Here is a 12,578-nt window from a genome sequence, read left to right as displayed (position 1 = left end):
CAGAGGATGGAAGAAGTACCAGGCATGTTTCATCCTTTGCTGTGACTCCACCAGCTTTCAGTGGAGTGGCTTTAGGAAGACTCCTCTGGGCACCAGAAATGCTGGATTCTTATAAAAAGATGAGTGTTGGCTGGAGATGGTGGGGTTTTGTTGCAGGATATGGGAGGTCTTATTCTGCCAGTAGTGGCAGCATAACTGTGAATGTATTTTTTCTCCCTTTCATTTCTCCTAGTCTTTTTCTACCTGGCCTATACAGACAGCATTTTTTTCAGGTAAGGAATTGCTTAATACAACTTTTCCACCATGCAGACCACAGTGACTGTGTTTGTGGTGTCCCTTAGATGCCAACAGGAAACAATAAACAGCCCTGAGGCTTTAAGCTAATCATGCCATTTCTGTTGCATATTGTTTCATAAAGACAAACATCAGATAAGCAGATAAATTTTGCTAACCTTTGCAGCCTGCACCAGCTGCACTGTGCACTGGTTCCATGCATCGTGCTTTTTGACTCCAGACTGGATCAAGTCCTGTAGTTTTGTTGCTGTGCTGCTTGTGAGCCTGGAAAATTGAAAAAGCACAAAGCATCTTGTATGTGCATCTCACATGCATCATGAATTTGCACTCAGGAGTTGTGTGTGACTGAAGTGCAAACTGGCATTTCTGACATCTGGAGTTACCTACACTCAGTATGAGTGACCGTAGATTATGCAAAATCTAAGTATAAATTGTGGGAAGAACCCAGACCACGCTGGTCCTGAAGGATTTCTGCCTTCTCAGCTTCCAGGGTAGTTTACCAGGGGTTTGGCTGAGCCTTTCTTGGGTTGTGTGTGTATAAGGAGAGTTTGCAAAACAAACAGTAATACTGGACTGCTGTCACATTATGTTTCTCCTTTTCTACAAGGATTCAAATCCTGTTCCCATTGAGGAAGCTTTTTGAAGAGTGGCTTTTTTACACTGGTTTTTACACTGCTCTCAATGACAGCAGGGTTGTCTTTTTCCCTAATTTTCAGAGGTGGCACCTATACAGTCCATAACTGTGTACATAATTCTGAGACTACTTATGATATAATTTTTATTTATGTTGAGTTGCTGAATGTGTGTAGTTGAAAGGCTACAGACAGAATGAGAGGCTCTATTCTTGCTGTGGTGTAAACTGAAAACAAACATCACTTTCTCAGGTATGTGAAATTTTAAGATTTTAATAGAATTGCTCAGAGTCCAATAAAGATCTTACTAGATGGCAACTCAGTGATGTGGTCTGGGATTTACTTTAATAGTGCCACCAACTCTGTGAAACGTAGTTGCTTGTAGCACATGGCTTAAAAACTTCTGAGTGTGAAAGCTTCATACTGAACATCTGACATGGCTGTTAACCCAGTGTAGCCTTCCTTTTCTTTTTCAGGAACAGATGGTACCAATCCTAGTTTAACTTATTTTACTTTACCTCCCTTTAAAGCAAAGAAGAAGCCGAGCTCTTAACACATTTCTGATGTCAAAGAGAGAAAATCTGTCTCCCATTCTCTGTACTGACCTGACTGCCACGTGTTGATAGGCCTCAGTGTAAATATCTGGACTGAGAAAATCCAACTTGTTCTTGGCTGGACACTTCCCATGTTTCACTGCAGCCAGATAAGTGACAGATGGTGGCACAGGCTGGCCAGCACTGGCTGCCATGAAGCACTTAATCAGGAACCTGGGAAGAGGGTAACAGTCAGAGCAGGTTATGGTGGTGATTTTGCAGCAAACAGACATTCAAAAAGCAAAGTGGGCTCAGGTGAGAAGCAGCAAGGTGTAACCCATCCCATCAGTGGCCCAGAATGGACTTGAACAAGTAATGACCTTTTGTTTTGTATGTTACTCGCAGTAACCTGATCTGTGGTGGGTCTCAGGGGGGGCCTGTCTGCCTTATTAAACACTACAGCAATCCATAATGGTATTTTTTTCAGCAGAAACTTGCTGTGGCTATTAGCAGTCTCAGCAGTGTAGTGATTAGATACATTATCAACTTTGCAACCTGACTCTCAATACTCTGGAGCTTTAATGGTGATTTGGTCTTACCCTCTGTGATCCCCAACACACAGTCACATTATGTTAACACATGAGACCCTTGCAGAGAGTTTACAAGGAGCATTCCCCACTCCCTTAGTTTTTTGGTACCTCTGCTATGAGCTAGACTGACCAGGTCTGGAATTAAAAGGGTACAGCATTTCTCTTGACTTTGCTGTTGATCTTGCAAAAAGCAGTAATGAGTGCAGAAATGTCTGCATGGCAGCACGGAGCTATGTGGTGCTCTGACCCTTGGAAATGCCCTGGTTTTCTCCTTCTAGTAAAAACAAACATTATTAAAAGTTCAAGCAGCTGTAGTTTCTTTACCCTGTATTTCATCTACTCTTGATAATCATGAGTCTGCATGTTTGGAGGAAAGTGATGTTCTTAGAGTATGACTCAGCCACTTTCAGTATCCAACAACTTTGCTTCCTCTGAATCAACCCCACTTTACCAATATTGCATTACATGGCACCACTGTCACATTGGTTGCTTAAAACATTACCCACAAAACTTTCACAGCAATACCTTTGCTGTGCTACCAGGCAAAGAGGAAAATGAGGTTATGCAGAACAGCACCTGCATATGTCCCCAAACCAAAAATAGAAGAGATAATCCAGTTCCCACACACTTCCATGCTTGTTAGACTGAAGGCATGAATAGTTTATATCCTGAGCTGTATTTTTAGATGGTGCTGTGAGAAAGGAGTAGCTGGTTTTACTGGTTTTGGAGAAGAAGTGGTAAAGGTTGAATAAATGAGGGGGCAGGCTTTTAGATGAACATATTTTAATTGTTACCTGGCAGTTTGCAGGAGCAAAATGGTGTTTTCCCCTTCATAAATACAAGAAGCAAGTATTTTGGTATACAAGGAAGGCAGCCCACTCAGCAGGGAGTAGCCATGGCCCCCACAGGCCCGGAGACAGATCTCCACTCCTGCCGTGCAGTGCTGAGTGATCACAGCTTTAAAACCCGAAGATAATGCATGGAGCTGTTAAAAAAAGAGAGAAAAAAAGCAGAGTATTACCAATGGAATCCTCAGAATAAGTTCCTTTTTTTAATTTTGTGCAATATCTGGGCATGAAATCCCTGTCAGGTTCCTCTTTGAATGCTGGTAGCACCCAATTCCCTGAGCCTGACCTTTGGTGTCTCTCTGGGATGCTGCACATGCTCCTGCTGGGCACACTGTAGTCAGATTATGCATTTTTGGGTTTCTCTCAGCCAGTTCTGGCTTTGACCACCTTTGTTCAGAGTGTGTTTTCATTTCAAGCACCTAACTGCAAAATATTCTGTTCTGTTTAAGAAGTCCCATTTTTGGTTTTGGCTCAGATGTACGTGCATGCGCATTGGAGCTGAAGTTGTGTAATAACATTTTGTGCCACCAGCTACTTGGAACGAGGTTCTGGACATGCTTTTCAAGGACTTTTCACTCTGCAATGGTTCCCAAAACAAAAAGTTTGGGGTGGTACAGTGAATGCTGCTGCTGACTGGTTGCAGATCTGGGACACGTCATTTGAGCAATTAGTGCTTCCTCTTTCTCCAGTTCTCTAGTGGTGAGAGGAATGCTTGTCCAATTTGCTAAAATACTTTAACATTTAGGGGACAGAAGTGCTGTATGAGTTAATCCTGCTGCAGCTCACCTCTGGCAGCATGTCAAAGTTCTTCCTCTGGATCTCTCTGTACCCCCTGTCGAATAGCTCCTGCAGGTACTCATTGGTGAAATGAAAGGCATAGGCTGCAGCCAGCTGGGGCAGCAGTTTCTCTTGCTGAGTCTGGTAGTCAAGGATTTTTACTTCTTGTTCCCTGTTGAAAGACAGCGGATGAAGCAGGGAGAGTGTGGACACGGGCATAGCTACTGTTACTTTACCTGCTGCAGAATGAAAATGGCATTTTTCATTACCAAGAAGCAGTGTGTGAACAACACTGAGCTGACAGTGTGGCAGAAAATCTGTCCAGCTTGCTGAGCTGTTGGAGAAACAAACCCAAAAAAGCCTAACAGTGTAGAAAAAGCTTGCTGTGGTCAGTTAGTACAGAGGGGGACAGGGACTGCAGGAGAGGATGAGAATGAGGCCTTCAAGGACAGCAAGTTGTTAGGTGTTCCAGAAAAGGCAGTGGCACAGCACCCTGATAAACTTTGGCTTTTTAAATGGAATCTTTGTGGCCCTGTGCATAGAAATTTTTCCCTGAAAATGCGTGAGTCTGAATTATTTAAAGTTTTCTGAACTGTTTTTGGATGTTCTTTATCACTTCTGTGGTTGGTACATTTAGGACTTCAATAAATGGAATTGGTTATTACAATACTTCATTCTGCTGTGCTCTTCTGTTTGGTTTGTGTTTGAACCAAACTGTGTTTTCACAAGGACCTTTCTGCTTTTGAAAGAATATTTAAATGGAAATCTTTGTAATGCATTCAAATTAACTTATTTCTTTAAAAATAATGGGGATTCAACACTGAATACAATTCAGTGCTTAAAGTTTGGATATTCGATTTCTGGATGTTGGAAGGTATTTTAATGTCACATTCATTAGTAGACCACTATGGAATAAGAATTCAGCAACTTGTCCATTTTGTCTGGATTCTGCTCAGTTATGGGATTACAGGGGAAGGCCAGTTATAAAAGAATAAGTTGCCTGTGTGAGCCACTGACCTATTCAAAGTATGAAACTTATCTTGGAAAGAACTGTAAACATTCTCTTGTACTTTGACTGAAGCTCGTTAATGTAAATAATGGGGAAGCATGTTTATCATGCCCTGTCTGGGCCAGGAAATCAGCCAGTGATGGGCTGAAAGATAAAATGAAGAGAAGAAATACAAACTGGCGTGGGGGAACACAGGGTACAGTCCCCTTCCCCGCGGGATGTGTGGCATTACCCAGGCTTTAGCTTGGACTGCCGGCGAACCACGGAGTAGCGGATGGCGATGGTGCACGCCTTCTTGAGGGGAATCAGAACCTCGTCTGAAATGAGGGAAATGCGCACGGTCGTCATTGTGAAATAATTGATCTGCTGGGACCCCTGTCTTACATAGGTGCCATCTGGTCGAACCTAGAGCAGAGAGAGGCTGTCAGATGCTGCCTTAGTCAGTATTACTGTGGATGTGCAATCGCTATGCATGGAATAAACTGGATATAAAAATCCTTCACTGAATGCAAACAATGCTTTTATGGATGATGGATGAAAGACATCCATTTGAAGAGGCAAACTCTTACTGTTTGTGGCAGAGGTAGGTTCTGCCTGCCCCATGATCCCCAGCTTCTGAATGTGGAATTCTTGATGCTGACTTTCATTTAGGATTCAGGTACCTTCTGCCCTTGGTAAAACCTCAGAGACTTGCTGACACTCAAAGGAAGATTTTTGTCCCAAATTTAAACAGGTCCCTGTTGTCTCTCTGTCTGACAGCAAGTTTGTGATGTGAGTCCACACATACCTCACAAAACTTGCTCAGCATGTTCTCCCTGGGAACGCGCACGTTCTTCAGCATGAGGTAGCCGTTGTCAGTGTGCTCAAAATTCATTTTGGGACCTATGTCTCCTGCAGTTATGCCTGCAGCAGGAGAAAACACAGTCTGCTTACTTCCACTTGAACTTTTTCCTCCCCATTTTGTGTCAGGATGGTGACCTCCAAAGAAGGACATGGTCAGGTCTGCTTCTTCCCCAGCATGGATGATCTTGCCCGAGGGGTGAAACAGGCATTCAGATGCCTTGTAGTAGTTTGTTTCCATGATCCATTGACAGAGGGATCTGTGCTGGCTGGGGTCAGAACCGAGGTGTTAATGCAGAGGTGCTCAGAGCAGCCCTGGCTTCTGCTTATGTTAAGGGCTTGGTCTGGATATGGCTGAAGATATGTTAAATTTCCCTTCAGATCAAAAAGTTGGGGTTAATGATAACTGCACCTTGGCTATCTCTCTTGGCTTGGTTTTGGCAATTATAACTCGCCCTGGGCCCAATGTTTTAGAAAATATTTAAGGGCAAAATAGGCAGAGCACCTGCACAAGTGCTGCAGTGTCTGGGGTTATTTACCTGGGCAGAGGGAATGGTCCTGAAGGCTGCGTATCTGCACGATGAAGGGATGGATGCCATAGCACTTCCCATGGATGTACAGCTGAGCAAAGACCACTGTGTGGGTTGCTGATCTTCCCACTGTGAGAAGAAAAACAGCCCCATTCCCTTAAGACAAGGTACAGCACAAACACAGTTAAGAGAGGTCAGTACTAATTATGTGCTGGGTCTCAGGTATGGGTCACCACAACCTAAATCAGCCTGCTCTTAGCTCTCAGAAGTTGCACCATCATTCTGCCTCTGTTGCTGCCCATGAGGCTTGGATTAACATTTTTGTAACAGAATATGAGAAAAAATAAAGTTTGAGCTAATAGTAGTGGTGAGAGTGGGAAGTGCTGTGGCTGTTGCAGTGACTCTAGTTATTTTCTGTGAAATACCTTCCTGAAGGGAGCAAAGAATTTCACACTTGAATCCTTTATGCTGAGACTGTCTGATGACTTGAATCCTTTATGCTGATGACCTCCCTGCAGTTTTTGGTTGTCTGAGTATTATTTAAAACGAAGAGAATATTTATTTCTGCAGAGGCAAGAGCTTTCCTGAGTGAAGTTATTCAGCCTGCAACACAAGGGTTTTTGTAGATGATGGTGGCTCCTTTGTGGCCTTTGAACTTGGACAACCCCCTTTCTCTTACTTGCTTGTCCATGTGAGTATCTTTTATTGAAGCCTCCTGCTAGCACCTGGGCCCTCAAACAGAGAACTTAACCAGGGTAGATGGAGTAACTGAAGGAGGCAAAACCCAAGATATTTGGTGTGGTACTTACTGTCTCCAGGCCACCACTTCATGGCAGAGATCTTTGGTGTGTTCAGTATAAACTCCTGAGCAGCAGTATCAAAGACTGCTGTCGTTTCCAAACCCTGAAGATAAGTGCCTTAAAAAAAAGAAATTAAAAAAAATCTATGTATGTATCTATCTCCTGGCATATCACAGGGATAGGGAGAGCAAAGGATCCCTGGAAGCTGGCTGTGGGTATTATCAGGGTTTTGTGGTTACCCTCCTGATGAGAACCATGAACAAGAACCCAACCACCCCCGTCCCAGTAAAGGATGGACAGTTTGGAGTCAATTCCCATGGGAATCTGGGCTGCAGGCTTGTGTCATAGAGAAAAGCTGTTTTCCCTGCAGCCTTACCGTGTCCCAGTTCAGTCTGGGCGTAGCTCCCAATGAGCTTGTGCTGGGTGGCAAGAGGAATCCACTTGGCAATCTGTCTGTCCGAGCCCAGCACTGAAATGCTTCTCATGAAGACGCGGTGAAGGAGGAACGCGACATCTCCTGACAGTGCCCTGCACAGAAGGCACAAGGGCAGTTTTTCAGGGGATGATATTCCAGGCATGTGATGAATGAGGCAGTGGCACTGCAGCGGTCACCAGACAGTACCACCTGCTGCCTTTTGATTTCTGCCTTGTCATACCTTGCCCAGCACCCAGCATCAGCACAGTGTTGCAGGAAAAGTGCCCTTCCAAGCTGCTTTTGTCTCTTCTTTCATAACAGAGTTTGCATATGTGTTGCTTGCTCATTTCACTTGATCTTGGAGGAATTATCTGTTCTGAGTAGCAGATGCTGAGCTAAAAGCACAACCCAGCTCCAAAGCTCCTGACACTCTGTGAGCATTTTATATTTTTATTTTACTTCATAGGATTTTTTTCTTGATGATTTAAGTCAGATTTTGAGGCTGAACTAAAAAGAAAGAACAAAACAGCATCCTACTTGAAAAACCCCAAACCCTAGCAATTCACTGTGAGGCATATTAGACTGAATTACACATGTAGGTATCTGGGACCTGGATCTCCTGAACCTTCCCATTCCCATTCTGGAGAAATACTACAGTTTGTTTGGTTTGTTGCTGTGCTTTTTGCTGTTTGTTTGCCGCCTTTTGCTGTCAGTGAACAATACTGGGGTTCACAGAGATTTGTCCTGAATTCAGATGTTATTTTCTTGTGGAAAAATGAAAATACATCCAAGTAACCCCTGGTCCTTCCATCACCACCTGCATACATCCTAAAAAGCACTATTCCAGAAACTGTGTATGGGAACTTGGGTACAGTGATTTCCATGGCGCAGATGAAAAATTTATTTAAGCTTTTTTTGTGTGTGAGAAATAATAAGAAAACATGAGGAATATAACTATATCCCTCTTCCTGTGATTCCTCAGAACATGGTTGAATCACCTCACAGATATAGGTACATGTACAAGTGAGTGCCTGTGCTGTTCTCAGCAGCTGAGTGGCTGTTAGCACATTGCTTTACTGCAGTGCTCTAGAGAGCATCTCCTTTCACATAGATACTTTCTGTTGTTAACAAATGACTCTGACCTTTCTTTTATACTGGCCCTGAGAGAGACTTAATCATGCTGAAACAGCGTGGGGGGGAAATATGAACAAAGAAGTTAAAGGAAAATGGCTTTGATTAACAGAAAATGACTTAATGAATCCTTGGCAGCCTGGCCAGAAATAATGTTCCTTTAGCTGTGATTTGAAAAGCTGGATTTTAAATTGTGTGAGTGATTCACTGTGCCTGGCACTGGGAGCCAGGGCTCTGTCATAAGAGCTTGGTGCTCACCTGGAGTTCCATCAGGCAAGAGCTGCCCTGCCAGACAGCTCTGCTCCTCATCCAGCAAATGGGACAGCACAGGGCTGGTCCTGCCGCAGCCTTTGGCATCAGGGGGCCTGATAAAAGCACAGCTGGGTGGGATTTTTTTTGTTCTGAGGGAGCAGTGGAGAGCTGCTTTTTAATGGGAATGTAATGATCAGGTCCAAGAGCTCTTGATGGCACATTTCCCCCTTCATTAGTTCTGCTTGCTGTAAGTGGTGAAGAGCTCAGCATAAAAAATTATCATCTTTTATATGATGGGGTCAACTTTTTAGCAGGGCCTGCTACCACAGGGCACGGGGTGATGGTTTTAAACTTAAAGAAGGTAGATTTAGACTAGACATAATGAAGAGCTCATTTTCAGTGAGCATGGTGAAACAGTGACACAGGTTGCCCAGAGAGCTGGTGGATGCCCCTTCCCTGTAAACGTTCCAGGTCAGGCTGAACAGGGCTCCGAGCAACCTGATCTAGCTGAAGATGTTGTTGCTCATTGCAGAAGGCTAGATGGACTAGATGACCTTTAAATGTCCTTTCCAACCCTAACTGTGCTATGAGTCTATGAAATGCCAAAAATTGGCTCTGAGTGTCAGCAGTGCTGTGTAAAGGACAGACATTGCCCTTCAGAGTGACCCTTCTGAACTCACACCTTCCTACTGCGAATGCGACCCCACCAAGCAGACAGCGTGCCCTGGGCAACAGCCAGCCAGGAACTGACTGAGCAAAGGGGGAAAGGAGGGGCAAGTGATAGAAATGTGGAGCTCAACCCCACATGAATGTTGAGAAAACTTTTAAAGGAAAGCACTGTGAAAATACTTTATTCTCATTTACCTACAAACTAAGGTGAGTTTTTTCTTTTTTTTTCCCTTTAATAAAATATGGGTTTTCTAGATACACAAAATGTAATATTTAATTTATTTAGAAGTCAGTAATGGAACTGAAACAGCACCACTTCCAATTCTGGTTATACATTTAAAAATGTCTAAGAAGTGGTATGAGAGCTGCAGCACAAGTAATGAGGTTGTTGAAGTGGAAATCTCATGTTGTGAACTGCTTGATCTATCACACTGTACCCATGTGCTGTTCTCTGAGAAGTTCCCAGTCATGTACTCCCATTTTCTCTTTTCCCAAGTGTGCTGCTGAAGTAAAAACCTGCAGCACATTTTTATCCAAACCTAATCTGTCAGCTGTTGGCCTTTCCCAGCCTTTGCTAAAGCTGATTCTTTAACAGAAAATTAGTTGTACATAGAAAAAAAAAATGAAATCACCTGTAAATGTACTTATATTCAGGTCCATTCTCAGTCCATCCCATCTCATGCATCTTTTTCTGGAGATGAACAGCCTTCCTGACTGCTGCTTCGTACCTCTCATTCTGGGTCTGGAAATACTGATTTTCTCTGCTAAATACAGGGTCAGATTCGATAGCTTCCACTGCAAAGCAACACAGAACAGTTGGTTCTCCTGGGGCTGGGGAAGTGCAGGCAGTGCCTTGAGCCACGTTTGGGAACAGCAGGCAGGACTGGACTCGTGGATACTGATGCTGTGATTTTCAGGGTGCTCGCAGGCAGGTTTTGTTTTGCCAGTTTTGCCTCCCATGGCTGTCACATCTAACTCTGAAAAGCAGGAGGTTTGGGGAAGCAGAAGGGGAACTGAGTGGGCCTGAGAGAGGGAAATGGTGGTTCAGTGGAAATGGTGAACCCTGCAGGGTAAGGCACCCTCCCTGGTCAGGGTGGGAGAGGTGACTTCTTGCAGAAGATGTCAAGGATCTCTCTGCCTCCAACTGCTGTGAGGGCAGTAAGGGCTGTGGTGAGCTGCATTTTGCCCAGGCTGTGGTGAGTTGCATTAGCCAAAGGGTGGATTATGGCTGGAGCCTCCTGGGCGTCCTGCTCGGGATGTTACCAGCCCATTGCACTACTGCACAACAACTCATAGTCACTATTTCTGTGTCAGTTTGAACACTCCCCTTGTCCATTTTGCCTTAAAGCCTTGAGTGTATTCATGTGGAAGGTTATACTGAACTCCACTGGCACTGTGAAGAGGGTGATCCCAGTGGCTGTGCTGTTTTCCTCTGATAAGTGTATAATATGGATGCAGTTACAGAGACAACAGTGAGAGTTTTTTCCCTCTATTTCTCCTGAGTAACAGTCATTTTTTGGCACACCCATCACGAGTGAGAGCAGCTCAGCCTGGCTGAGCCAACCCACGCATGAAATTCCCCACCTGGATGAGCCTGACGTGCCAAGGAGGAGAGCTGGCTGTGGCTCACACATGATGTGCATTTCTGCACAGCAGCACCAGCCCCTGCACGCATTGCCCTCACACATGGATCCTCCACCCTCAGTTCTTGTACTCCAGTTTAACCAGTCTTGCCAGAGACAGGGGATGGGAGCAGGGAGGAGGAAAAGCTTCAGACAGCAGGAGTGGCTGCGGAGGAGTCGTATTGATTTACATGAAGAGAAGACTCCAGCTCCACACTCCCACTTTTTAAAGAGATGGGGGATAAGCAAATGCCCAGGAGCACACAACCCACTGTGCCGCACAGGAGCAGCAGAGCAGCAGGACACAGGCATGGCGTGTGCCAGCCCCCAGCAGGGCCTTGTCTAAGGGTCACTCACCCACTGCCCTCCGTATCTGTGTCTGCTCCGCGCCGCCATCCAGCAGGGCCGTGAGCCTCTCCACGCTGAAGGAGGCTGTTTGCCGCTCGCTGCCGAGGTCGGGGTTCACGCTGCCTAGCACTGAGCCCTGACAGTGCTTGCTGGTCTCCAGCAGAGCCATCCCGGAGCCTGCGCTACTCTGCAAAGGGACAGGGCTCCTCTGGCACTGGCACCCGTGTCACTGGATGCCTGATGGAGGCGTTGGCACAGCGAGGATGGTTTTGGTAGGTTGGCCAAGATGTTGCACCTGCACAAGGGTTGCGTGAATATTTAGGCACTATCCTGTCCTCGTTGCAATAGACAGTGGAGATTTATGGCACTTCAAGGAACTAAAATTGCAGGTTTTATGACATATTTTAAAACATAAAATATTTTTCTTTTCCCAGTCTGTCCCCAGTATTCTATGAGAAGTTAATGCTGCAATATCCCACTGCTATGTGTTAATGTTCATGGGAGTTTCTGGCCCAGGGCTCAAAGGCATTGGTGGCTCTGCCTGTGCTGCCTCTGTCCTTGGGGCTCAACCCCTAACCCCATGTTAGTGAGACTGGTCGCAGGACACTAGTAAAAACAAAACTGTAGTGAGTAGAAAATAAATCAGATTTTTCCCTCTAAGAAGCTGTTGCCTTTCCAAGCATCAGATTACTTTAAGAAATACAAACTCTGGAAACACTGAAAATGTTTCAGTGGAAAACACTGCAAATGTGTTATCAATTCCTGATTTTTCTGATATTCAGGTCTTTAGTCCAAGGTGTCTTGGTGCAGAGAGAAAAGCCCCGGGGCAGCGCGGAGGGCACCCACGGCCGGGGTAACCGGGCGCGGCCCTTGAGCCGTCCCGGGAGCGCGGGGCTGGGCGCCGGGGCCGCCTCGGCCTCAGCTTCCTCTTCCGTGCGCCTGCGGGAGGAAAATGCGACTCTGCCTCCCGCCTGGGCCGCGGCTCCCGAGCCCTGTGCGGGGACCTTGTCCCCGGGGCCGGCGCCGCGGGTGTTCCGGGGAGCGCTGACCTCTGCAGGCAGGAAAATCCCAGCGCTCGGAGGGCTCTGCGCTTCCAAACGGGGCTGCTTCTGATCCGCTAAGGGCAGGTGGCGCCTTGGAGATTGCTCTTCCAGCTCCGTCCCCGAACGGACACCCTGATGTTTAAAACACCTTCTCCTGGTGTTTTAAATGTTGGTTTATTGTTTTCGTAGCCTGCTCCGGGTGGAGAGCAGCACGCTTGGGGCTGGCGCTGCTCCTTGCCTGGGGG

General features: G+C 45.7%; 1 protein-coding gene across 1 annotated transcript in view; it reads right to left on the bottom strand.

Moving 5' to 3' along the window:
* Positions 1-11,576, bottom strand: part of ACOX2 (acyl-CoA oxidase 2) — a 16,553-nt gene extending 4,977 nt beyond the window's left edge. The window contains exons 1-11 of the mRNA XM_005420194.2: positions 11,300-11,576; positions 9,953-10,115; positions 7,230-7,381; positions 6,863-6,970; positions 6,063-6,182; positions 5,471-5,586; positions 4,916-5,088; positions 3,684-3,846; positions 2,844-3,034; positions 1,532-1,693; positions 453-558 (exon numbers count right to left, since the gene is read on the bottom strand). Coding sequence (XP_005420251.1) covers positions 453-558; positions 1,532-1,693; positions 2,844-3,034; positions 3,684-3,846; positions 4,916-5,088; positions 5,471-5,586; positions 6,063-6,182; positions 6,863-6,970; positions 7,230-7,381; positions 9,953-10,115; positions 11,300-11,459 — 1,614 coding nt within the window. The 5' untranslated portion in view covers positions 11,460-11,576. The remainder of the gene's footprint in view (positions 1-452; positions 559-1,531; positions 1,694-2,843; positions 3,035-3,683; positions 3,847-4,915; positions 5,089-5,470; positions 5,587-6,062; positions 6,183-6,862; positions 6,971-7,229; positions 7,382-9,952; positions 10,116-11,299) is intronic.
* Positions 11,577-12,578: the final 1,002 nt, after the last annotated feature.

This window comes from Geospiza fortis, unplaced genomic scaffold, assembly GCF_000277835.1.
Source record: "Geospiza fortis unplaced genomic scaffold, GeoFor_1.0 scaffold70, whole genome shotgun sequence".
NCBI lineage: Eukaryota > Metazoa > Chordata > Aves > Passeriformes > Thraupidae > Geospiza > Geospiza fortis.
Note: the sequence above shows the minus strand (reverse complement) of the source record. Positions and strands in the feature narration are given on the sequence as shown.